The 26889-nt window shown below is 45.6% G+C and overlaps 1 protein-coding gene across 7 annotated transcripts in view; it reads left to right on the top strand.

Annotated features, from left to right (window-relative positions):
• The first annotated feature begins 266 nt into the window (after positions 1-266).
• The window catches only part of EBF1 (EBF transcription factor 1), a 268614-nt gene continuing 241991 nt past the window's right edge, over positions 267-26889 (top strand). For 3 of the 7 annotated variants that reach the window (XM_009091498.4, XM_018915531.3, XM_050979650.1), the window contains exons 1-6: positions 268-1153; positions 2476-2632; positions 2942-3005; positions 3192-3247; positions 12236-12309; positions 19038-19106. In XM_009091498.4, coding sequence (XP_009089746.2) covers positions 1020-1153; positions 2476-2632; positions 2942-3005; positions 3192-3247; positions 12236-12309; positions 19038-19106 — 554 coding nt within the window. In that variant the 5' untranslated portion in view covers positions 268-1019. Of the gene's footprint in view, positions 1154-2475; positions 2633-2941; positions 3006-3191; positions 3248-12235; positions 12310-19037; positions 19107-26889 lie in introns of all 7 variants that reach the window. The other 4 variants (XM_050979651.1, XM_050979649.1, XM_009091497.4 and 1 more) reach the window with 2 other exon arrangements.

Here is a 26889-nt window from a genome sequence, read left to right as displayed (position 1 = left end):
CGAACAAAGGCGCGGTCGCGCCGCACCGGGCCCGCCCCCGGCGCTCCGGGGCAACTTTCCCCGGGGCTGGCCGCGCCGGGGGGCGGGGATATGCTAATGAGAAAGGTGTGCCCCCGCCCCCTCGGCGCCGCTTTACCGGCGCCCATTGGCGGCGACGGCGCGGGGGCGGGGCGGTGACGCGATGCAAATGAGGGGGCGAGTCCGCGGCGGCCCCGCCCCCCGCCCGCCGGGGCTGCGGGGCTCGTGTTCGGCGGCGGGGACAGTCAAAGTGGCTCCCATAGGGAGAGACGGCGAGTCCGCCCGGCGCTGCGGGAGAGGGAGGGGGCACGGGGAGCCCCAGGGTCTCCCTCCGGCCGTCCGTCCGCGCCGCCGCCGCGGGTGCGCCCCTCTCGCTCCCTTCCCGGCGTGCGCCCGGCTCCGGCAACTCGCTTCCTGCGCGGCTGGAGGAGGGAGGAGAGAGGAGAGGAGCGGAGAGCGCTTCGGCTGGGAGAGGAGAGAAGAAAGAGGGAGAAAAGAAAGAAAGAAAAGAGAGAGGGGAGAAGGGGGGGGACTTGCCTCTCTTGTCACTGGAAAATGACACTTGATGTAGCAGAGCCTGCCGCAGCTCCCGTTCGTCCTATTGTTTCTTAAACTGCCATCTGAGATTTTTTTTTTGCCTGCTGCCATCCGAGGGGTGTCTTCATACAAAAGGGACTTCAAGTACTCCTCCGGCTTGCGAGCGCTGCAACGAGCCCCCAGCACCCCGTCAGCCCCTCCAAGCACCCAAACAAACTGCACACGCAGCAAACAGCAGCAACAAAACCGGGCTCTGATTGCCTCTGGATTTTTTTTTTTTTTTTAATGTGCGTGCCTGTGTTTGCTTTCTCCGACTTGCTTTGATTCCAGCGATCAGCTGCAGAGAGAGGAGAAAAAGAGAGAAAGAAAGAAAAAACCCCACATATAACAGTCCGCCTGGCGATTTTATTACTTTTTAAAAATTTTGAATAAAGAAGGAAGATTTGCGCTGTTGTTTCTGATTCATGTTTGGGATTCAGGAAAGCATCCAGCGGAGTGGGAGCAGCATGAAGGAAGAGCCCCTCGGCGCGGGGATGAACGCGGTGCGGACGTGGATGCAGGGAGCCGGCGTCCTGGACGCCAGCACGGCCGCTCAGAGGTAGGCAGGCTCCGCGCCCGCTCCGCGCCCGCGCCCCGCTCCGCGCCCCGGGGCGCTCCCCGCCCGCAGCGCTGCTCCCCGCCCGCAGCGCCTTTCCCCCCGCGCCAACAAAAACCCGGCTCTGGAGCTCTGCTACCAGCAGTGAGTTTCGCGTCGATGTCGCCAGTTAAATATTTATCCCTATTGTCCCGTAGGAATGACTTTTTATTAAATAATGATAACAACAATAAAGGAAGTGGCGAGTTTCGCTAGGTACGGGTAGGTAGGTTTCATCTCTCTGGCTCCTTGTGTTCGCTCGGAGGAAGGAGTTTTCAAAACTATGTTTGCTGCTGATTTAGTCTTAAGATGTTCAAATGACACTTTCCTTCTCCGGAAAACAGAGAGTGCACGGATGTATCCAAAATATATTTCTGTACCTCGCTTTCCTATTCCCGTCAGAATCAGCAGATCCTCTTCTTCTCCTCCGATAGGTAGGGAGTTTGCAAAGCGTACTCCAGGAGAAATTTATTTTGAAGTCCCTTTGTAAAACCACTGCCACTTATCTCAGATTTTTAAAAAGAAATCCCTCCAAATATAAGATGGGTTTGGCGAAGCTGCGCCCAGTCTCGTTTTCTCTCTTATTCCTCCTTCTTCCCATCCTCTTCCCCACGAAAAAAAACCCAAACACGAACCAAACCCTGATGCTGGATTCGCAGCTTGAGCCCTGGAGCCGGCATCATCCGGCATCAGTTTAATGTTGACATCTCCCAGTGTCTCCCACCTCACCCCGCACCCCCCCTTTGGAGCCCTCTAAGGAAGGGAAAGTTTCTGCAGGGACAACCCTGAAATATTTGAAGTTGTCTCCTGGGCTGGGTGTTTACCCACCGCTCCGGCGCGGGAGGAAAGGCTCGCAAGATAAGGCACATGGGCGCTGGTGTGACAGCTCCGAGCCGAGTTTGAGAAGTGGCAGGACCGATGCTGCTCCGCGGGGCAACGCGCCGGCGGCCCTGAGCGCGGCTCCCCCGCAATGCAGGGCCGGCTGCGAGCGGGCACGGCCCCCGGGGCGGGCTGGTGGGTACCGGGGCCGGCTAGGAGGGCTCCTGGGGGTTTCGGGCTGGCCGCAGGACGGGATGGGGTCGGGGCTCCGCGGAGTTCGGAGCTGGAGTATTTCTCCGTGCCCGGAGGGAAAAGCCCCGGGGCGGCCCAGGGGAGGGAGGGATGCTCTGCCCCGGGGGGGCCCAGCCGGGTCCCGGCGGGGGAAGGCACGGGCCCGGGAGGCGGCTGGGGGGTGCGTGAGGCCGCGGCGTCGGAGCTGCCGCTAACCCGCCTGTTTCTGGTCCCAGCGGAGTGGGTCTGGCCCGGGCTCACTTCGAGAAGCAGCCGCCTTCCAACCTGAGGAAGTCCAACTTTTTCCACTTCGTCCTGGCTCTGTACGACCGGCAGGGGCAGCCCGTGGAGATCGAGCGCACCGCCTTCGTGGGCTTCGTGGAGAAGGAGAAGGTGAGTACCCTGGTGCCCCGTGGGGGCTCGGCTGCCTCTCCGGGGCCCTCCCTGCTCCGCTCCCTCGGGGCCGCGACACCGGCTCGTCTCGGGAGCCACGGCAGCCTCTCGGGCGCCTCGGTCTTCCCCTGTCCTGGAGGGCAGAGGAGGAGGGGGTGTCCCCTGCTCCCTCACTATGCCCGGGGCAGAGGAGAGGGCTGAGAGCTGCCCCATCCAACCCCGGGGACACCCGGCGTGCGAGTGATGGAGAAGCTCCATTGATACTGTTTTCTTTTTCCCTCCGGCCTCCCGTGTCGTCTTTGACTTCAGGAAGCCAACAGCGAAAAGACCAACAACGGGATCCACTACCGCCTGCAGCTGCTCTACAGCAATGGTAAGGGCTGGGAGTCTCCCCGTTGTTCAGAGCCCAGCAGCACCCGGGTTCCCCCAGTTCCCCTCCGCTCCCTGCGCTCGCTGCCGGGACACGGGCGGCCCTGGCAGGCCCGAGCCCTCGGGCGAGCCCCTGCGCGCTGCCGCCGGCCGGCCCCGCTGTGCTGCTCACGGCTGTGCCTTGTTTCAGGGATCAGGACGGAGCAGGATTTCTACGTGCGACTCATCGACTCCATGACCAAGCAGGTGGGTGCTGCGGGGCGGCCGCCGAGCGGGGGGTGGCAGCCGTCGGGGCGGCCCCGGGAGCCGAAACCCGCCCCCGCGGCTGGGCCGCTCTGCCCTGCGGGGAAGGGACGGAGCCTCCGCCTCCCTCGGGCACGGCCGCGCTCCCGCTCCGGGCAACCACCGGGCTGCGGGGCAGCCAGCGGGTCCCCGCGGGACCCTGCCTGCTGCTGGGCTGCGGGAGAAAAATACAGGCGACCCTCCAGGGGTCCCAGTCAGGGCTGCGGATGGCTTTGCCGCTTAATTAATACGAATTAACCTCCGGCCTCCGGCAGCCCCCAGCGCCGCCAGCACAAGGCGCTGCCCGGCGCGGGGCTCTGTCGGTCCGCCCGCTCCCGGCGCTGCCGCCGGCTGCGCTGGCTGCAGGAGGAGCGGTTGTATCGCGACACGTTTGCGTGTCGGAATAGACCCCAGAATCGCGGCGCGGGCAGCGGCGAGCTCGGTGTCGGACTCGGGAAGGGCAGCAGGGCTTGTCAGTGGATTAATCCTCATTTTGAGCCTGTTCTTTAGCTTCTCAAACAGAGTAATAACGTGCGTGCCTACCTGTAAAAAAATACTTTTCTGTTTAAAACCAGTATTTTTACAAAGGGACTATCTGAGCAAATCGATTCTCTCTCCTTTCTTTTTTTTTTTTTTCCTTTCTTTTTAAATTGTTACTCTGGCTTTTTTTTCTGCTCCTGTCAGAATATTTTTCTCTTAGAATATGTTTCTTTTAAATAGTTTGGATCGCTTTTGAGCATTTTAATTCTTAAAATATGTTTCTTCCCCTCCTAATCTGTTTTACTTGTTAAAGAAAATTCTTACATTTTATTTAAGAAAAACATTAAGGGGTTTTTTGTACCGCTCGGAAACGTCAGTCCTTGTATGTTGTCTGCAGGGACAAAACTCTTGGCTTGTATTTGGGTTTCTTTTCTACAGCAAAACATAAAGCTCTAAGGGCTGAGTTTGTTTTACAAAACTTTCTTTGATGGTCCCATAACATCTTTTCCTGCTATTGAAGACTGTCTTTCAACAGAAAAAAAAAAAAAAAAAGGAACAAAAAAGAAAAAGGGGACTTGGGTGAATTTTACTAGACAATCCACTGTGCATCTGAACTCTGTTATACTGCACACTTCCAAACGGAGCCCGTTCCTTGTAGGAATTGAACCAGCAGCCACATACCCTTCTTCATTAAAAATCCTGGAAAGCGGTTGCTGTCATTCCCTGGTTTTCAGGCACAAATTGATTAGTTTGTGTTAAAAGTAACAAAATCTTCCTGATATGTGAACTCTTTTTAGTCCTTTTGGAGTTTGTGTATTTCAGTGTAGATCGTGTGAGAGAGACTATCAATAAATATTATCTTTAAATAGCTTTCCTATCGTTACGGAAATGCAGAAGCCTCTGGTCATAATCCTGTTGAAAACAGAGCCCTGAACTCATGGAGAGCAGTGGATTCAAAATAATTTTCTTAACAAAGGCATCTTGCATATGAAGAGTTCATCCTAAGGCACTGTTTGACCTCTTGGTCTCTCATTATTATCAAGTCATCAGAGGGTCTTTGGAGAGAAAGGGGAAAAAGAAAACCCCGAGATACAGTTTATTTGTAAGACCTACCGTGTAGCTTTAAAGCACGTTCACAATGAAGAAGCAGGAGAAAAAAAAATTTCTCTGATTTCAGGAAGTCTTAGAAAAACAAAGTTAGTGCAAATTACAGATTTTGGGAAAAGTGCAGTGGGGCTGAGAAGCGAGGATTTTAGAACAAAAGCTCTCTGAGCTTAGATTAGAAAACGGGGAGCAAAAAGCTGTTTTAGATGCATGTTTGCTTACATTTTAATTTCATATCTGTAGTTTCTTTAGGCATGACTATAATTGCTTATGAAAAATAGGGCATTGTCATGTCAAAACTGTGGCATGTGCCGCTCCGAATTTTTTCGGGGGCCAGACGCTAAATTCTCTCTCTTCTCCTTTTTTAATTCTTTCTTTTCAAAAGTGAAATTATTTCAGAGTTGGGATCGCGTCGATTACTGAATACTTATTAGGAAGTGGAGTACAACACATGACAGAAGCTCACCCAAATGTTGAATATATCATTTATATTTTATGACAGTGAATTATATAGAAGATTCTCAAGTAACTTTCAAATCATCAAACTGTAATTAAATATTGCAAAGACTGTCTGAAAATTCTTTAATTTTTAATGAAAGTTAAATATATATTGTCAGTCTACTTGAAGGTGTAGTATTTTAATGCATGACGCTCAGAACAAATTGGATAATGAAATGATTACTTTTAAATGAAACTGTTGCAGAAGCATACACGTTTCAGCTGGCAAGTATCTGCTCAGTCCTCACACATGCACATTCACACACTCGATAATTGTGAATTCCCAGACTGAAATTACAGCTACTCTGAGGTTTCTGGTGGCAAATTAAAAATCCCACAGAAGCAAAGCTTGAATGAGCTAGGTTCCCCAGATCATACAGGAAAGCATCTGTGGCTTTTTTTTTAAATATTAATTTTTTATTATTATTTTTTAATACGGACACATCAGATTTAAAGATATTCTCTTTATGTCACAGTTACAAATTGCAGGATTTTGTACGGTTGCAGATTATTAAGTTAGGTAAGATAAAATAAAAGCCCTTCTGCAAATCAGACTTGGATTTCTGTGCATAGGATTGCTGCTCAGAGATTTAATGTGAATGTCCCATTAGCAGCATGTGTTATAGCAGTAGGTAGGCAGGGCTTGGCTATGCTGGGGGCTGTGTATGTACCAAAGAGGAGATGTTCCTCCTCCTGAGTGTTCCTGCTCTGTCTAAGTCAGGGATTTGTTTGTGTGGCTGTGTCCAGCTAAGAAACTCATAACAAGAGTTGTGTCCTGGAAGAGAGGGATCTCCGTGTCCTGGTGCGTGTGTGTTTCTCTGTCAGCTGTGGAGCAGGATGGGAAGTGGGGCTGGAGAGTGGCACTTCTGAGGCAGCCAAGAGCTGTGTTGGGAGCTGCATCCCAGGGCAGAGCTGGCTGTGGGATGAGCTGTGCACGCACTGCTCCGAGCGGGAGCTCGGGCTGCACGGGCATTCCTTGGGAAACGGGGCTGTGGGACTTCCAAATGGGAAACCCAGCCAGGACTGGTCTCAGAGTGCCTCATTTTGGGGTGTGTTTGGGGCATTGTGCTCGGCCTTTGGTGGTGGCCCCGGAGAAGCGCTGGGTGAAATGGGATTTGCGTGGCTTTCGGGGTCTCGCTAAGTTTCTGAAATGCCCGTCACTTAAAAATTGTAAATGTTACACACAAATCATTCCTGTGGCAGAGAAGTTCCTTCCAGTTCAGGCAACAACATTCAGTGTCAATACCGGCTTAATTAAATTTTCTTTTATGGTATATTGGCACCTCATTTTATGTCAGGATCACACTCCTAATGCGCTCAAAACCCTGTAGGACCCCAAACTTTATAGCTGTTGCTTTCCATAAGGCAGCAGCTCCTCCCGCAGAAGATCTGCCTCTAACAATGATGCATTTTGAAATTGCCTGCAAAACGTGAAATATGTCTGCTCTAATAAAACTGGAGTTTTTAGGCAAGTCAAGGGATTTTAATATGTTTGTGGAGAAGAGATGCCTTCTATTTCTTCGGCTGTATTTTCATAAAGTTGAGGTATTTCACTATTAGGAAAGATGGAGGAAATAAATCTGAAATACTTGTTCCCCACCCATTTTTCCTTCAGTTATTCTCATCCATAAGATATAACGGATGCTAATATGGCTCAGGCATCTTAAGAATCATAAGTTTTGCTCGATGGCTATTGTCTATTGCTGAGAGAACTCATGAGTCAAAAATCCTTCCTTCAGACTTAAACCCTGTTTATATTTGGATTTTTTTCAGAGCTATAACTCTGGATGCAAATGGTTTTTCTGTTGACTTGTCTGTCATTCTCTGATGTCTGCAGATATTTGATCAGCTCTATTCTGTGCATGGCATGGCCCTTCTCTGGCAGCTACACGCATGGGAAAAAAAAATGTTATCAATAAGTTCAGAGGAGCCTCAGCAGACTCGGAGAAATTTCACACAAACATAAAACAAAACCTAACCCCTGTGACGGGGAAAGTTTACATTGCACCAGATTTTAGCAGCTTTCTTGTGCCTTTGGTGAGATGTCAGAAGCGCAGGTGATTTTAATTTTCTTGTACAGAGAGGAATGGAGAAGTTTGGAATTTGCATGCATGATCAGGACCTGTGTTTGGGAAAATGTAAACTCATCACAGTGGAAAATGTGTTGTTTGGAGTCTGAGGGTGAAAACAAAGCTGAGGATTTTGGAGAGACTGCCTGAGCCAGATGGCCTGGTGCATTCCCAGTCTGGCAGCCCAACTGCTCCCTCCTGTATAATATACAGCCATTTGTTCTGGGATATTTACGCTAGAGCTGTTTCCATGTGAATGTTTGAAAACCATTAAAAATGAACATATTAGGAGAGATAAATTTATTTAATTTGTGTGAATACGTCGATAAGCAGGCTGTGAATCAAAGGCAGAGGGAGACTGGATAAAATAATTAGATGCTTCTGAATTGTGTGTGGAGAGGCAGACCAAGAACTCCCTGTCCTCGCCCCGGGACCAGCTCCGCGCTGCTTGTCCGGGATAAACCTCCCTGGGATGGGTCGAGGTTTTGCCTGGGGAAGGGGTAAAACCTCGGGTAATTGAGGGTTAAGGATTCAAAGCCAAATAAATGTAATTTGCAGTATTTTCTCTGTAGATATACAGTGGATACAAGCCTAATCCTCTCTGGGTAAAATTCTGGCCCATCTGAAGTCAATTGCAAAGCGCCTATTGAATTCGGTGGGGCCAGGATTTTATTTTCTCCCTGTGTGTACAGCTGTAAACGTCATTCCAAATCATTTTAGTTCTGTTTTGGAAAAGACCCTAATTTTAATGAGTTTTCCCTTCTCTTTTATTTCGGTAAGGGAGATACTTTGTTTTGTGAGGCAGATGGAATCTGAAAGCAAGTGGATTTAGATGCACATTGGTGATTTCTCTCCTTCTCTTACTCTTTTAAAATCAAGGCCATGACATAACTGAGTAATATAATGACCATGATCTCATTCCTTCAAGATTGTTTTTCGTCCAGTTCTGAAAGCAGGATTGCTTGACTGGCAAACTGACACCACGAGACGATTCTGCCCTCACTTGTACCAGCATAAATCTGGATTTATTCAGGAATGGTTAAGAACAAAATCAGTCTCTGTATTTTTCCAGCTTGTTTGTAGATTATTTCATTGCTTTATCTTACTGTGTCTACTGGGGAAAAAGTAGATTAAATGAGAACTGTAGCCTTGTCTTGTATATCGCCCCCATTCCTTTTTATTTTTTATTTCTTATTATGATTTTTAATACTGAAGTCTGTCACTGAAAAGTTAAGGTGAATTTTTGGACGTAATTGACTGTGATGCGCTCAATGCAGTAATTTTTATTTGCTGTTAAGCAGTGAATTGAGTTTGATTTAACTTTTTATGCAGCTTTATTTAAATAGAAGTAAGGAAGTCTCATATTTTTGACACAAATTTTTTGGGGCCGGATTTAGACGTCCGTTTGTGCATGAGTGACTGTTACTCACTGGGACTTCTTTCAGGAAGGTAACTTGGGTGAGTAACAGCAGCAAAATGGAAGATAAATTTTGTGGGGAAATGTTTAAGTCGTTCAGGAGAAGAAACGCTGTTTTCAAGTGCTTACGAATTACCACCGAGTTAAAAGGACATGAAGTAAACAAAAAGAAAAAACCCAAAGTCTATAATTTTGCATTTCCTTTGCCGGTGTTTTGTTGTGCAACTCTGATGTGTATCTGCAGGCTTATTTTTAGCTCTGCTGTGGTCTAAGTTTATGCACTGTAACTTTCACTTTGTCTCTCATTAATGTGATCCCTATTTGACAAAATCATGACGACGTTAGTGCGACAGGGACCCTGACGCAATCTCCCTCTTTCAAAACCTGAACTTAAAAACCGCTTAATTTATTTTAAAAAATCAAGATATTTTTGTTAAAAAGAGCAGCTTCTCGAATCTGAGAGTTAAACGTTTTCACAACAGTAACGTAGTAGACCCTTCCTGTAAAAATACTTCTGGCAGCTCTAACGATCTGAAACTTTAGCAGTTCCTGTTTCCTTTTTGAAACTAATTGTAGAATTAATGCTTCAGAGCGGCGTGGTTTGCGAGGCGGTCGAGTATCTGCAGGGCTCTCGGGCAGCCATTCATGGGGGCAAACAGTTGGTTCTTCACACAAGTAAATTGGGACACAGGAGTGGGGAGATGGGGATGAGCTGCTCAGAAATGAGCCCAGAATGTCATCCCACTTCCCAGAATTTCCTAGGAATTCTTGCAGGAACGGGGTAGGCAAGGGGAGCCGCGTTTGACGCGGAGAAAACAAAATGTGCACGGGTGCAACTTCGATAATTGAATGCAAATAAAGTGAGAAGCAAATCCTTAACTTGGAGGGAGGCAGAAGAATGTCATGCACGCAAAGAAGGGATCACTGATGCTAAACACAACAGACAAGGTGATTATGTACCACAGTGTTGACTCTGCCCGTTCATTATTGCTATTTAGTTGAGTTATTTAAGCAGCTACCTGGAGGTTAAGTAAGCACAGCAGCAGGAAGGGGAGAGGAGGAGAGAGGGCAGGGGGGAAAAAAGAAAGTAAATTTTGCATTCTGGTTTGTCGTTTGTAGCACTTCATTGGCTCCACTGGGAATGAGCTAACCCATCCTGGGTAAATTTATTTTAATATTTGGAAGTATGAGAAGAATGAGCTGGGTCCAGCAGCCCTCTCCTCCCATGTCACGTTCTGATTGTCTGGAGGTGACAGGGGGCTGGAGGTGTTTGTCCCCACCAGAGGCCTCAGAAGTAGATCTGCTCTTTTTCCTCCTGCTCCGCATTCTCAGAGGGAGATTATTTTTTAACTGTTGGTGAAGTCCAAGAAGTGCCATGAGCTTCCTCCTTGCCTGGCCTGTCCCACTGCCAGGTGGAACCTGATCTGGGGTTTTCTGGAGTCTTTGCAATGTCCCCGCTGACTGACCCCACCAGGTGTCAGCCAGTTACTTCAGTTCTCTGGCTTTGCCTGGAAGAAGCTTCTCCCCATCTTCCCCATTAATGCTGGGAATGAGGCTCTTCTGAATTTGTCCACCTCCTGCTGCAATACATGCAATTCCATTTTTCAAGGCTTCTTGCAAACCACCTGTATCTTTCTTGGGCACTGATGTGCAAGTAGCTCAAGGTGGGGGTTCTAGCTGGGGTCAGGGGGTTGCTAGTGTCTGTGCTGGGGGGGCTTTCTGTGCATCCCCTTTTTCCCAGTGCTGGGTTCACAGCTGTTGTCCCTCACTGGTGGAAATGAGGGGGCAGAAGCCAGGTGAGGCTCTGGGCCCTTTAGTGGCAATTAGTGACAGCCTCTGTTTTATCAGCTATAAAAACCCAGCCCGGAGGCTCTCAGGTTTTTGGGGAAGTCTTGTAGCAAAACTGAAGTTAAAAAATTAAAACTACCAAAGGTAACAGGCCTATTCCTGATATTATTTATGGAATTATTAAGGAATTTTATAATGCATGATGTTAATATTGTATGTTGCCATTTAATTTGTGTAAGGGTCAGTGCATGCTTCTTCACATTTGTGTGTCTTGAGATTTGTGCCCCTTCTGGAAGTACCACATCTCTTACCCTTCATAGGTTACATTTGTAAGGACTGGAAAAGCAGTTTGTTCTATATTAAGGTAACTCACTTTTCTGTCAGTATTTTCCATGCTTCCATTTCAAATTGATCTCATTCCTTAAAATGTGATTCATCCATAGAGCACACTTCTTAAATTTCAGTCTCTATTTAATCGTTAGCTCTAGGGAGACCTATCTCAGATGTCATTTTACCTGCTGAGTTTCCCCCCCAGTTTTTTGTTTTAAATTCTGTGCTTTAGAGGCTGAAAAGGTCACACCAAGCTCAAGGGTAGTGCTGATGCTCAGCTGCAGGGGTGGTCATCCCTCCAAGCCTGGGGCTCCGATCCCAGCTCTGGAGTGCCACCCTAAAAGATTTAGAAACCTCAGTGCCAGCAAAAGATGCTGTTGCAAGGGAAACTCCACTCCTGTTTTGCTGCTGGGGGGTTGGTGCCTGGGAGCAGGGCTGGCTGGAAAATATGACTCTGTGGGGCTGAGATGGAAATCCTGTCCCACAGGGGCTGTGGGCACTAACCCAGCTCATGGGTAATGCCGATCCCTCGCTGCTGGTGCTGCTGGTGGGAGCAAACGTAGACTCTTGAAATGTGAACACTCTGCCTTTCCACAGTTTTAGCTTAAAGGATTCTCCCTGTGCTGTCTCAGAGTCAAATTTCTCAAGCTGGTTGATCCTCTGTTTGTTTTGGTCTCCTCTGCTCTGGTAGGGCCTTCTCCTCACTTATTTATACCCCTGTAATTCCAGAGGTGCTCTCTGGAAAGCGCTGGATCAGGGGGTTCAAGGGAAGAATCAGGCCCAGGCTCTTTCTCAGGAGCTACCAGGAAAATGCCTGGGCTGTGCAGCTTTTGTAATTAAAAATGCATGAGCTCTCTTTTCTGTCTTTTTTTTTTTTTTTTTTTTTTTAATGAATAGGACCCAAAGTATACCAAGCCTTGCTGTTTTTTTTTTTTCCTTTCTCTCCCTTCCCCCCCCCCCTTCTTTTTAATGCTATTAGGTTTATATTTTATTCTGAATTGAAAAGAAAATTGTGGTTGTCTTGACTACTAAAAAAACCCATCCTACACACTGCTGGAGAGATGTGCAACAGAGAGGAGGGAATTTAGCTGTACTCAGCTTGTGTTGTTTTACAACTGCAGGTCTTGGAGCAGGTTTGGTTGAGATGCCAGCTCTCTTTAGCCTGAGCTGTGGTTTGTAACTCGCTGAGCCTTTGCTTACCGTAACATGTTTTGATTTTCTCCCAACTCAACCTTATGTACAACTAAAAATGTGTTTTATTTCTAGGCAATAGTATATGAAGGCCAAGACAAGAACCCAGAAATGTGCCGAGTTCTGCTCACGCATGAAATAATGTGCAGGTAAGAAATACCCCTCTTCCAGTTAATTAGTGATGAGAAGATGAATCTGTCTCCCAAAATCTAGGTTGAACCTACAGCTATTTTTGGACTTAAATTTATCTTTCTTGCATTAAACAATCCCAAAATAACACAGTTCGGTGTGTGTAATTAGCAGCAAGGTCTCAGTTGTCACACTAGTTTTCAATTATTTATAAAGAGTTATTCTTAACAGAATGCTGCTGGTTTTCATTTAGACACTGTAGCCCACAAAAGGTCCCCTCACCGAAATTAACAGTCTATTATAGTCTTGTAGCAATAAACGTCTCTGTCCCCAATTCCCAACAAAAACTCCTCGGCAAAATGACAAAATAGTAATTTTTTTTTTTTCTGGATGTGCATTAAGGAGTGAGGTCAGGAGGTTCTTTTGTCCTGGTTGCTGCTCACGTGGGGTCCCCACTCGGCCAGAGTGGAGCAGCTGAAACTTCTCTGTGCATAAGATGTCATCTTCTTGATTTTCTTTAAACTTCCCCATGCAGATTTGGGTCTGCCCTGTGCTCTCTTGCCTTGCCTGGGGTTGGTGACTTGAATTCAGTCAAATATCTTCTCCCCCCAAACTTCTGCAGCTGCTTCCTTCTCTGTTCTGGCTGGTTGAAGTAGGTGAAGCCTCCTCTACTTCCTTTTCACCACAGACCCGCTCTCCACCTCAGAGAGCTTGACCTCTCAGTCTCATTAAAGTTAGTGGGTGTTTTTTGCATGTCTGAAAAGATCATTTGTTACATGTTATTCGATGGCAGAAAATAATTCCCGGGTGGAAGACGAGGCGTTCTTGCATAAGCTCATTGTTACAATCAGTTGTTTTAAGACTGTAAAAATGCCATTGCATGCGTTGTAACTTTTACAAAACACATTTACTAAAAAGGAGTAACTTGAGGGTAAAAACTAGTACCCACTTCTAAAAGAATAAACTTGGATGAGGGTTTCCTGGCAGGGGAGAGTCTTTGACAAAATACTCAGATGGAAACTTCTCTGTTGGTTGATTTTTTTTTTTTTTTTTCCCTTAAATTCTTGGGATCTGCATGTTTTGTCCTCCACTGACAGCTCCTCCTGCTAAAACCCTGCTGGGGGCCCATGATGAAGGCAGAGGAGTTGCTCTCCTTGCCCTGCCAGCTTGGGTGAAACCCTGAACAGCCCCCGCCTCAAATTCTTCCTTGCAGCAGGATTTTGGGGGATTTTAGTTTTCATGTCTTGTTTTTCTAGGCTGCTTCTTTCATGAAACCAAAACCACTGGTTTGCATCTCCAGAGCTCCAAATCAGCAGCTCCAAGAGGTGCCTGAGCCTCTGCTGCCATTGGGAGCCTCATTGCTTTGCTGAGGACTCCAGGCCACTTCTGCCTTCTCAAATAGAATCCCAGACATGTTGACAACTTGTAATTGTCCTAAAATTCATTGGCCCAATTAGCATGACTTTCACACTGGATACCTAGCTAGGAACAATTCATGGAAATATTAAAAGAGGCCCCTGACCTGATAAGACTCAAGTGCCTTTTACTTTTCTCCTGTAAGAGGCCAGTAAAACAGTGGGACTGGGCACATGAGTAAAATTAAGGACAAGTTCAAGTGCTTGCAGTGTCAGGATCTGAATCTCCCATTAGTCCTGGGTGGTGTGTCCTCCTGATCCTTAACCAGCAAGGTTTGGTGGTAGGAATGACTCGCTGAGCCAGAATCAACTACTTTAAAGAATTAATTTCCTTACAGATACTTCAGAAACATAAAGTGTAAGAAGTAAATTAAAACTTTACATAGTGGGCTGAGTTTTACCCAGAAGACCAAATGCCCACATTACAGATTTATAGCCATTCAATATACTTTGAGACAAAATTATTTCTGTTCTGGGAATGTGGAAAGATGCACAGTCATTCCCTTTATTAAAGCACTTTGCACTTTCTTTGTTCTTAAAATTCACTGGCTCAGAAGCTTTATTCTTCTCCTATTTATTTACTGCTAGCCCTTGCTTTATGTTTCATGGCCATAAGGTGGAGGAGTAGAAAAAACCGAAACTGACTGTAGTAGGCAAATGTTGTGTTCCTGACGGGGTGGGGGAGACATATTCAAATTTCTTACAGCTCATATTAGATATTTCCCATTTCCTTTGCTGCCCATACGTGTGTAAGAGGGTGCTGTTTGTTTACCAGGCCGCTTGACCCTATTGCACAAATCTGTCATCTATTTTGCTGCTAACACGCTTTTAAATTGCAAATCTGATGCTCTTTAGGGGTCTAGAATGGGAAAAAATTCTCTCTCCGCACCATTCTGTTTCTCTTGATTTCTTGCCTGTTGTAAGTGGAAGTTGGGATGTGCTGAATTTGCACCAGGGGTGCAAATGCAGCCTCAATTATAAGCATAAAATTAGAGTCTGTTCCCCATTAATCAGCCCAGCTAATTGCTATGCACTACCATTAGCCATATGGTGTGAAAGACAGCTTGCTCTCCCTAAGATGAAATTTCTTCATTTCAGACATGAAATAGTGAGGGCTCTGTATTTTAAAATAGCTTGTTTTAGATATTTAATTTCTAAACAACTTTCAGCAGTGCTTTCTATCAAGGCTAACTGCACAATAAAACTTTGCATTTATGTGACAAAGCTGGGTATTTATAGTGTACTACAGCTACGGCACGGAGGAGACAAAGAATTCAAATGTGTGAGAGTCCTGGCTGTGGTAGGAGAGCAAAGCTGAGGTTTGCTTCAGGTAGCTGTTTATTCCAAAGGATTTAATTGTGTTTTGTCAGATATAAAAATCTACACTGTTGGTGAAAATGTTAATAGCTGGGGAGAATTCACAACCTCAGTGGAATTTATTAGTATTGTAGGCAGCATGGGGAGGGACATCTATAGTTAATATTGCCTCAACAATTTCCATTATGAAACCTTCAGTGGCTTACAGCTTTGCCAAACTTAAACTGTTCTGGCTGAAATATCCTTTGCAGGGTGTCAGCCTCAGGCTGACTTTCTTTGGAAAGTTTCAGCTAAAACGGCTCAGTGATTTCTGAGAACGAGGTTGGAGTAAAATATGGGTTTTGTCTGTGTAAAATAAGATCTCACAGCTGTTTTGGCAAGGGGGTCCCACACCTCCATGCTGCAGGGTGAGGAGCCTGTTCGGGGCAAGGATGCCATGGATCCTGATGGCATCACTGGTGGAAGGGTGATGGTTCATCTGAGAGGGATCTGGCTGGGACCTTGTGCAGCTTGTCCTACCCAGCCTGGCAGCCAAAGTCTCCTTGGCGCTGGCCACGTGCCACAGGCCCCTAATTCCTCATTGTTCCTTGTCCCTGGGATGCACAAAGCAGGGCTCCTGCACGGGCACGCTCCGGCCGCGCCAGGCCGGGCCCGGCAAGGGAGGGTCTGGCGTGAGGAGGCCTCGTCCTGAGGGCCGGCAGAGATCCTCGGGCATGTGGCAGGGAAGAGGAGGAGGAGGATGGGGAGCAAGGAGACAGGAGAGCAGCAGGTCCCCAGAGGGCTGAGAGAGGCAGCAATAAAAGCTGGGGGTGGTGGTGGCCTGGTGAGGAGCAGGATAGGGATGGTGAGGGGCTCAGGAATGAGCCATGAGGATGGCAACTACTGTGGGTGCGGGAGCTGGAAATGCTGCGAGGCTGCATTGCTACCAAGGACTACTGGTTTTAAAAAGAAGCAAACCCCACAAATTAATCAATTTTTGTAGGCTTTGCCTGTGGGCCAGCAGGGCATTGTGTCTGAGCCGTGGCTTCTGGCCCCACCTGGGGAGAGGTGTCATGGAAGAACTGCAAAGACGAGTTCTTGTCCTCCTGGGTGCAAGGAGCTGGCGCTCCCTGCTCCTGCGCAGAGCCTTGCTGGGAGCTGGAGGGTTTCTGAGTGGTTTGGAGAAGCTCCTGGGAATTTTAAAATTCTTTCAGGGAAAGGAGAAAGGGTGCTGAATATTTAGGAACTTATTTCCAACTGCTAAGTAGGCACTAAAAGCCAAAGCTTTTGAGGGAAATTGTATTAAAAGCACTTTTAACCAGGTCTGAAACTCAAGATCTGTGTGATGTTTTAATTCTCTGCATAGAAAAACTAGAGTGAAGAGGCCTCCAATTCTGCTGTTGCAGGGAGGGGAAAAAACACAAAAGGCAAATTAAATTCTAAAATATAATTCTGTAGATCATGGAGGAACATTCAGGGCCTCCTTTCATGCCAGAGAGGCACCCAATGGTGGGATGTGGCAGCCATGCAGCCCCTCCACACCACCCTCAGACTGTGGTCATGGAGTGAGGTCTCCTACTGTCACTTGGGACTATTGGGGTGCATTTTTGGGAGGGTACCTCCAATTAAGGGGCCACCTGAGGAGCAGTGAAGTGTTTCCCCTGCTCTCAAAGCTGGGTTGTTCCCTCTGGGCAGTGCCTGATGTTTGTGGCAGGAGGTGAGACTGGGGTGTCCCTGTCCCCAGGCCCCCATGGCTGCCTCTCCCTCTGGGTTAATGCCCAGGAAGGTGCCAACCTTTGAGCCCAGTGGTGTGTGGATGCTGGTATTTGCCCATCTCGTGCTGGGAGCCTGGGAACCTTTGCTTGCCTGAGTAAGTGTGGCAATTTCTGTCCCTCCAGTCTGCTGGGAGAATGTCAGGACTAGCCCTGATTCACTTCAGTCACAAGAATTGCATTGTCTTAACTTGTGCCAACTCTGTTTCTAATTACATTTTAATCATTTAAAAATGATTAGCAGTTTTTATTGCCTTGTTTGTGGGTAAATTTTCTCACCCCACACATTCTAGCTGCACTCCAATGACAAGTCCTTTTATAGGCAAAAAAGCCCCTGAACGTCCCCATGACTATTTACCTACAGCATATTTTATTCCTTCCTAAATTTTAATATTTTCAGGGTGCTGAGGCTCTGGCATTTTCTGGTGGATCAATTCTGGTATTGTGCTGTAAAATTAAGCAGTTTTTTTTGGCAATCCCAAACAATGTAACTTCTACCGAAATGAAGATATCGCACATGTGTTAACTGTGAAAAGTTTCAGCCCTGAATAGTTGCCTTGAAGCTTTTTGCGGTGAAAAGAATTATGTCTTTTCCTCTCTTTGAGAACAAAATTATTATTTTTTTTAAAGCCATGTTTAAACAGGCTGTTTTTTGTAAAAGGCCCCTTTTTTGTTATCTTTAGTGTGGTTAGTTGCTTTATTGCTAATCTCGGTGGGTAACTGTATATTATTCACTCTATTGTTCAGAACACAAGAGAACCTTTGTCATACTCCCAACAAGGCTATTTATATAGCATGGCACTGCTGAGGGCTTCTTCCTGCCCTGATGTTCTTCCACCTTCTGGGGAAAGGAAAATAGTTCATCTGAGAGGGAGAGTGAGCAGTGGTCCCTCCAGACAGCTGCTGAAATACAGGCAAGATGCAGGTCCCTGGGATGCCACTGGGAACAAACTTAGTGCTTTCCACAGATTTGGTTGAGTGTGGTTGGGGCTGACCAGAAAGTTTATTGAACCTGAGATGTGCTCAGGTCTGGCCAGGGAAAGCAGCTGGGGTGGTCCTCACTGCCTGACACTTGGTGCCATCATGGGATGGGGTCTCTGCTGCAGCTGCCCAGGCTTTGTCCAGCAGGTCCCTGGTGACCAAGGAGGACCTGGGAAAGTCAGGAGCTTCTTGGGTTTTTTTATTATTATTTCTTGAAGCTTTCACTTCAGTGGGGGAGTTTCTGTTAAGGAACATCAGCAAACAGGATCTTTCCTTGTGAGATGGGGGTTTCCTCCCTGGGATGAGTGGGTGGGTGAAATCTAAAGGCTTTGCTGACCTTTGTGGCTGTGATTTGGTCTTGTGGGTTTACATGGGCTGGTGGGAAGAGCAGGGCAGCTCCCTGCCACAGCTCCAGAGGCACCAGGAGAGATTCCCACCCGGAGCAGGAACATGTACCTCACCTACAAACTCACCAGCAATATATTTATACCTCCTTACCAAAAACAGCCCTTGACAAGGAATCATCAAAAACCACCAACTTAACTTCTCTTAGGAAACAATGAGCTACCTTAGCTCAAAAAGAATCCCAGCCTCGAGGTCAGCCATGGAGCAGAGCTTTGGGAGACAGAGCTTATGTTTCTCATGCCTACTTTGTATCTGACCTGACGCAGGGCAGCAGCCGCCCGAGCAGAGCTCTCCGTGGCATTAGTGATCATTAACATGCTCGGAAAACTTGGGGAAACAGGCGCGCTCGAGCATAAAAAGCTGCTGCTGCTGCTTGCATTTCAGCTCCCCCATTAACACCAGTGCTTCTTACAGGGAGAATAATTGTGCTTTAGGAGTTTGGGGGGGAGGCTTGCCAGTAGCTGGGAATTGTGTGGAAGCAGGAATATCTTGTGGATGTGTAACACAAGCGTTAAGCAAATGTAAAAACCAGGCTCAGCAGGGAAAAATCTGCCTTATTTTGTGTGCCAGCGTCTGCGGGACGACTGTTAAACCCCGCGGAAAAGAGGCTACAAATAGGCAGCTCTCCCTGTTTTGGGTGATCCTTGAATTATTATTTGTGAAAGGGGCAAAACCCCTCTCTTTTTGTATTTTCCGTTGCTAACCAGCTGTGCAAGAAGTTAAACATCGTAATTAACCCATATGTGACCCAGTGCATTTGACTGATTTGCAGGCAGGGCCGGCAGGGTAACTCGAGCCGGCAATTTGAACCCAACATGTTCGTAATGATGATTTTACAGTGTAATGGTCGCACTAAATCCTTTCGCTTTTGCTCTGTAGCCGCTGTTGTGACAAGAAAAGCTGTGGCAACAGAAATGAGACTCCATCAGATCCAGTGATAATTGACAGGTAAGGACTGCTATTGTTTCCTTCCATTTTTTTTCCTCTTCCTCCCTCTCCTCATTATAATGAAACACCTGCCCCGTGTTGCTAATGGGGAAGAATTAGGAGGTTATGTGGATGAAATTTTGGGTTTTTTTGATACAGAATTAGTTGTGCTTTGCAGTTGTGATTGCCTTGGAAGGGCCATATGTGGGAAAATGTAGGGATACTGGAGTGCCCTGCTCTGTGGAGAGCTCCAGCTCTTGTAACTGATTCATGTGCATAAAGAGGAGATTTTTCTTTCTGACTTTCTGTGACTCAATTCACATGCTATGCCAGGGAAGCTTCAGGAATAAAATAATAACAGTTTGTGATTTATGAAATGTGGTTGGGTGCTTATAAATATTTAACTTTTATTTGAAAAATGTTTGAATCATTATCACTTAGCTACTGTAGTTCTGTTGGATGCAATCCATCTACATTTTAAGGCTTTTATTTATGCATAAAAACAGTTAAGAAAATAGATCTGCAATGTAAGGTTTTTTCCCTCCTCTTATTTTCTTTGGTTGGAATACTATTTTGACTGTATTGTCAGTTGATTAATTCATTTTTGCCTGTCTTAATTATTGTGTTTTTAAACAGATCCATATTGCTAATCTGACATCACTGAGTAAATCATTGTAGTACAATACATCTATTCCTGTTGTTCTGGGCCATGTGTAGTTTCTGTTGCTTGCCAATTATGCAAAATGGTAGCCAAAGAGCCATTTTTACATTTTTATTGTCCAGATGTGTTGTCCAAAGCCTTGTGGGATAGCCAGGGTATTGTGCAGCATTACTCCAGAGGAGTTAAATGGCCACCAAGCACCAAAAGGGTCTGTCAGGGCTAGGGAGAGCAACACTCTGCTCTGAGCTGTGAATAGGGGGACCCCAAACACACAGGGATGAGGGCACAGAGCATTTGCCTCTCCTTGCATTACTGCCTGAATTATGTTTGCTGTATGAAGTTCTTAGACTCTTCCATGCAGAGCATCCATTTTATGAAAGATGGTGAGCTAGGTTTGATGTGTTGGGGGCCCCACTGGAGAGCAGTCCAGAGCTTTGTGCTCATCCCAGCTCCCAGTTCTTGGATGGGTTGGGTAGGAAAGTGCTTTTATTGGATGCTTATAGCAGGTGTTTTGATTAGCTGTAATAAGTCATCCTGAGAATGTTTACATCTCAGAAGATATCCCTCTCTATTTTAACTAGGCATATTTTCATCTTCTCTGAACATCAGGTAGCACCAGAGGAAGTGTATGTGGGGGAAAGCCCCCCAGTGAAACCTGTGCCAGAGCTGTGTTTTATAAGCATGCTGCAGAGCTGAACACTATAAACATGGTGTTAGAGTGGCATTTTGAGCAACATGAAAGCTACAAAATTCACATGAATTTTTCATTGTACTGGAAAGTGAGATGTTAAGATGCTAATGGCAGGTTTACAGAAATATTTTGTTTAACTATCTAGTATGCAAAACTGCCAGTTGCAAATAATTTTAAATTTTGAAAGCCCAAGATGCTGTCTGTTACATGCTTCCTGCAAAATGAGGAAAATAGGTACAGGAAAAAAAACCCCAGCTTTAGCTTCCTAGCAGTGATCCATTCCTCAGTCTTTACAAGGATTGATGCAATAGTTACCAATTTTGAAGTTTCTTCTTAAAATGCAAGGTAAACACAATTCCAAGCTGATAACACAAACCCTGCCTCGCCACCCGCACTGAATCACACTTGGCTTGTGAATGGGTTAAGCTTTTAAGTTTTTCACTTGGTTTTAAATTGTGACTTTGATACAGGAGGTTGATATGACTGTGGTTTGAATAACACTTGATTTTGACCTGTTCCTGTGGGTTGCAATGGCATAAGAAATTTGACTCAGCAGTACTGTAATTAGCCCTCCCTGTGTTTTTGAAACAGGATTGTGTTACCTGGATTGCATTAGTGTGGCTTCTATTGTTGCCGCTTCGCATCTGTCCCAGTAGGGTACTTAAAACCTTTTCTTGGCTGGGGCTAGTTCAAACAATTTAGGCCAAGCAAGTATGTGCTTTATACAGTTAGTAGCTTTAGTGATGTTTCTTGTGACATTTATCCTATTCATTTTTCTTGTCCCCTTTGGTTTGGAAAGGATGAAGTGATTTATACAGAGCCTTTTTACCTGGAAACGAGTCCTTTAAAATTGTTCTGTGATTAAAACGCCTGCACAAGTCAGGCCATGTGTTTGCTTGTGCTCCATTGTCACTTCTCCCTGCACACAGTTTTTAACTATTATGTCAATTGGTATGCAAAGCCATATTTAGTTATTTTTATTTGCACTGAGCTTAGAGAACTCATTTACCATTTGGGCTAAAGCACTCCCACATGTCTGATGCTCTGATCAAGTCTTTGCCTATGGATTTAATCTAACTCTTGCATCAAATCTTGTGAATCCACAGACTCTGACCTAACATAGAGTTTAACATAGAATCTATCCATGGGATTTTTGACATATGTACTTACATGGAAATGTTATCCTCTTCTGACAAGTTGGAATACTATTTGGGATTGATTAATTCTCTTTGATGAGGCTGGAGGGACTCGGGATAGAGAGGGTCCTGGCTTTGTGGTGGTTTGGTGAACTTGGAGAAAAGGCTCTTTGGCAACTTCAAAGTTACATGTGCTGTATTCTCCTTCAAACCCTGGATATATGTGAAATCAAGTTGTATATTTCTCTTTAATGAAAATGTGGGTTTTAAGAAAGAAAATCTGTAGCTGTGTTTGAAAAAGGATATGACTTTATTCTTTATAAAGTCGTTTTATACTTTGCTCTATTACAGTATCAGCAGTTACAGCAGTGAAAGGGACCTAAAGAAATTTATACTCATATAAAACAGTGATTTAAATTTTCTCTGGAGAATAAAATTAGTTTATTATGATTACAGAGCAGTCATCCCAAGGAAGTTTCTTGGAAACCTGTGTGTGTCTGCATCATCTTCTTAGCATAGCCTGTATATTTTATTGCTAATCCAGTTACATGTGTTGAGATGAAGATCTGATGAACAGGAACTCATTTTAAAAGGGGTATTATTGTCACAATACAAATGCACAATTCCTCCTACGAGTGCAGTGGCAGAGCTGTATTGTAATCACACTTAAAGAAAACACAGAGCACTTCCTGTTATTAAATTAAATTCTAGATTGATTTAACTTTCAAATTGTAACTCATATTTGAATTTAAAAGGTTTGCAATAAAATTCCTGTGAAGAAATTGAATAAATTGTAGTTTTATTACCACTCTGGATATCCTGGTATCCTAACCTTTTTCCTTACAGTTATCTTAGTTCAATAAATAAAACCTCATTAGACTATTCCCATTTCAACGAGTTTATTAAATTTTACAGGAGTAATTAGCATAAGCTGTGCTAATTTTTCTGGAAGACTAATGAGAGAGCTTCCTAATTAGGTTTGCTTTGTAAGAATCAGAAAAGATGATAATGACAAAAGTCACATAGGGGAGAAAGTGGGGCTTTATGTTGTTCCTTGGTTCAGGAAAAAGGCTCCCCTCTTGGCACTCGGTTCTAAACTTTTAAACCCAATTTACCTTTGTCAAGACCAATATTTAATGGTGTTACCAGTGCCTGCTGGGGCTTCTTTACCTTTTATGGCTGCATCCAGTCAATAGGAGTCCTACTGACTGATAAAATAGGAATAGCCACTACAACCCCAAATATAGTGGCAGAAAAAATATAAATACCATATATATCATATATATCCTTGAGACATTGCATGGAAAAAGGGCTGAAACGGGCAGTTCCTGGCTTATCCCAAACTTTGCTTCTTCCCAGAGTACTTGAGCAGGCTGATGACAGTGACCTGGGATTGGCTTTGCTAATATTTACCAACAGAGGAAGAACCTGTAGTGAGAAACTGGCCATTGTGTCTCTTTTGGGTTGGTAATCTTTAGGTGAGGTAGAAGCCAAGGGGCTTTGTGCTGGAGCTCTTCTGGAAAGGACTGTGTGACCTTTGGTGGCTGGGGTTGGCCAGGGCTTCTCCTGGCCCTGCTCTGGTGATACACTGAAGGTCTTCATGTGGCATTTTGGATGCAGTTTGGGAGCAATGAGGAGGTTTGTGCCTTTCCTGTGCCATCACAGCTCTTGTCCATGGAGCAGGAGTGGGGGCTCATGGGCTGGAGGTTGTAATATTTCCTATACCTTGAAATTAGTTGTCACCAATGTACATTTTAATGCATGGCCTCCTACAGTGTCTGAAAGGCCTCTGTGCTTCCAACATGTGCAGGATGCTCATCTGGGCTCTCTGTAACTTGTCCCAGCACACCCAGCCAACTCACCTACAGATGGGTTTGAAATCTTTCTGCCTGTAACCTGAAAAGTTTTATGTTTGTGGGTAGAATTTCACTGTGCAAGGACATGAAAAACTCATTACCTCTGTTTTACTGCTTTACAAGTCATCAGGTAGTGGATTGTATTTTACAAGCCTGAGCATCTTTTCATCCTAAATACCAGGCAGGTGGAAAAGTGACTGGGAGGACTGTATCACACTCCCTGCATCCTCCCCACAAACACACTGCTTAAGTAGATGTGGCAAATAATGCATTTTGCAGTAGCTTTCCACGTCTGTAGAGAGGGGAAGGAGATGCAGGCAGAACCTGCCCTGCAGGAGAGGGGATGAGGTGGGTTTTGCTGAGAGTGAGCTGCTGAGGGATGCTTTGCTGCAAGGGATGGGGTCAGTGATGCAGCTGATCCCCAGCAACCTGCAGGGACTTGGGCTCATCCCAGCACTGGTGGCACAGCAAAGTGGCAGGAGATGCCTGGTGCTCTGGCAGTGGCCCCTTGGCAGGAATGCAGGTTCCTGCCCTGTCCTGATCCTATCCTTGTCCCCCGGACCATGTCAGTACCAGAACCTGGCTGTGTGGGGTCAGTGGAAGCTGTGTCTGCCAATGCTCTGCTCCCCCCTTGCTTGCACCAGGGATGGGCTGTGGGATCTTGGGGGTCCCATCACTGCTGGCTCCTTGGGTGGCTTTTCCACACAGAAGGAGCAGGAGGGAGGCATGGAGCCCTCTGAGAGACATCCTAGGTGCAAAATGTCCCTGGCTGTGAGCATTTGGCTGTTATCTGGAATTTTGTGCTGGAAAGCAGCCCACCCCCCCCATATTGCTGTGCCTCTTCCCGAGCTAGATGGGAGTTATTGATCCATCAGGGAGGAGTCAGGGAGCAGAAGCTGGGTGACAGAGCTACCCCCAGCACTGCACAGAGATGTCTCTCAGGATGTCTTTTCAGGCTGTGCTGCCTAAACCCCCTGGGCCTCTGAGCAGGGTGTTCAGAGAGAGAAGTTGGCCTCGAGTGCTTCATGCGAGCTCAGGGAGCCTGTGAGCCCACACATTTCTGAGAGGGGAGGGACACAAACACACATCCTCCAGGATTTGCTTGTGATTGATGCAGCTGAGAAGCATTACCCAGAACATTTCCCACATGACTTAGGCAACCAAAGGCATTTTGAGCTGTTCTGAGATAAATGGGAGACTGATCAGTAGATGCTTCTCACACTGAGATTCAAGCTCGCATGCTTGCCTCTCTCATGAGTGCTCCTCATGCATGTGGTGTCAGCCTTCCTTCTGGTGATGAAATCACTAGAGCTGGGGGTAACTTTGCAAGGATTCTTGCAAAAATCTCTTGGTTTCAGCCTGTTGGGGTTGGCACATATCACTGCTGCTTATAAATTCCTTTATTTTGCTCTTGGGGCTGAATGAACTTGGTCAGGGTCAAACCAGCTTCTGCTTATTGTTTGTTTGATTACTCTTCTCTCTGCCTCCAAGTACAAGAATTTTTGTGTGATCTCAGAAGTATTATGCAAAACCTTAATTTGGTCTGAGCTTCACTCAGAAGGTTTGTGAGTTTCTTAGCAAACCTGTTCTGAGTTTTCAGTTTGTTATTAAATCCCAAACCAGGCAAGCCTTATGTGGTTTTGGGTTTCACTGCAAACATTTCACACTACTCTAATAGTTACTTGCTTCTCTCAGGGATGTCTTTTGAATCCACAGCTAGTGTTTGGGGCTTTGGTTAACTGTGATCTTATGTTTGATTATTACTATTTAATATCATTAGTGATGTAGCAGAGGCTTCTGTTGCAGAGCAGCCTCATTGTGCTGAATGCTCTGTAATTTCTAAGCAGGGAGATGATCCCATTCCTGAAAAAAAAATGGTTGTCCTGATGCAGAGTAAAAATTGAGTTTTTTCTAGGGAGACAAAAAAGCTTGTGTTAAATGTCCTGGGGATGAGGGGAACTGAAGACAAGATTGCTGCTTTTGGCATTTGACTATTAGTGCTCACCCACAGCCATGGGCTTGGCCAGCTGTGACTTAAGTGCACACATGGGATGTGGTGGCCCTGCTGCCCCAAGGCCAGCCTGTCCATGTCAGTAAGTCCCTTGGGCTCTTCCTGAAAATCTCCTGCTCAGCAAGGGTTAACAATTTTAGGAGACTGAATTGGTTTGTTTTAGCCCTTGAAGTCCATCCTGAAGACCCTGTGAATTTTCTTGTCCAAAGGAATCTGAGACCTCATGGATTATTCTGCTGCTCCATTCTGGTGTCAGGATTTGGGTGTTTGAGGTTGGAGGTGCTTTAAAAATGTTGGTGCAGTGACCTCCTGCAGCACCAGGAAAGCTCTGAGTGCTCTGGCCCCAGTAGGAGCCCAGAGCCTGGCAGGGGGATCCATCCCTTTGTTTCTTGTCACAAAACTTCAAATGTGTTCTTCATACCTATTGATTTCTTAATATGGACTCCGTCTTCAAAGCATGTCCTGCAGCAGCGAGGATGTGCTGGGCACAGTGGGCTCCCTGGCTCCATGCAGCTCAGTGCCAGCTCTTCTCTCTCAAGAGTGGGGATTTTTTGAGGGGGAAAAAACTAAAACCCTGTCTTTTTCTCATATGCATATATATATATACACACACATAGTTTCTGGAGTGGATAAATTTCCTCTTCCATCTTAACACCTGATTTATTTCCATATTTGCTGTCGCAGTGGGAATGCATACATGAATAAGAGCAATGGGGAAATGTATTTGCAAAGATGATCCTCAGTTTTAATGCAGATTAGCTAAAATTCCTCTGAACATGAAAAAATGTATCTCAGCTCTATCCCAGTGTTTACTGGATAAAAACACAACCCAAGCTTTATTCTGCAGGAGCTGAGGTGTGTGAGTAGTTTTCTTCATGTGAGTTTCCATAAATGTTTTCATGTTCCAGCCACCAAAATGTATTCTTATAAGTAATTGGCCACACTTATTTAAATAACTATGTTAAATTCACAGGCACTTCTGTCTTCTGGAAGTATTTAATTTTAATACAACATCTAACTAATAAAGTTAAAAGAGAGTAAGAAACACTTGTAGGTTACTGCAAATCGTGACTAAGTTTCTAGAAATGGTTTTAACACTGTCCTCAGAAGCCAGCAAGTCTCTGTAGTAGTAGTGGGAAATGTTGGTATGAATTTTCCTCTTTCCCTGTAACATCGTGATATTTTTTCTGTAACAGTTCTGGAAAAGTACAGAAAACCCATACAAAGTTCCCAGTGTGTCACATTAGCAACTTTGCATAGGTAGTTTGTGATCAGAATATATTACTGTATCAACTGGGTGTTTACATTTTTGCTAAGGACAGTATTTTAGAGGTTTTTACTATTTAAAGTGGAACGAATAATATACTACCCACTTTTTAAAAACGGCATTTGGAATTGGGAAATGTGAATATGAATTTTCTGTTGCTGTTAGTATGTGAATGTTATTAA

This window comes from Serinus canaria, chromosome 13 (genome assembly GCF_022539315.1).
Source record: "Serinus canaria isolate serCan28SL12 chromosome 13, serCan2020, whole genome shotgun sequence".
Lineage (NCBI taxonomy): Eukaryota > Metazoa > Chordata > Aves > Passeriformes > Fringillidae > Serinus > Serinus canaria.
This window is presented reverse-complemented; position numbering and strand designations above follow the sequence as displayed.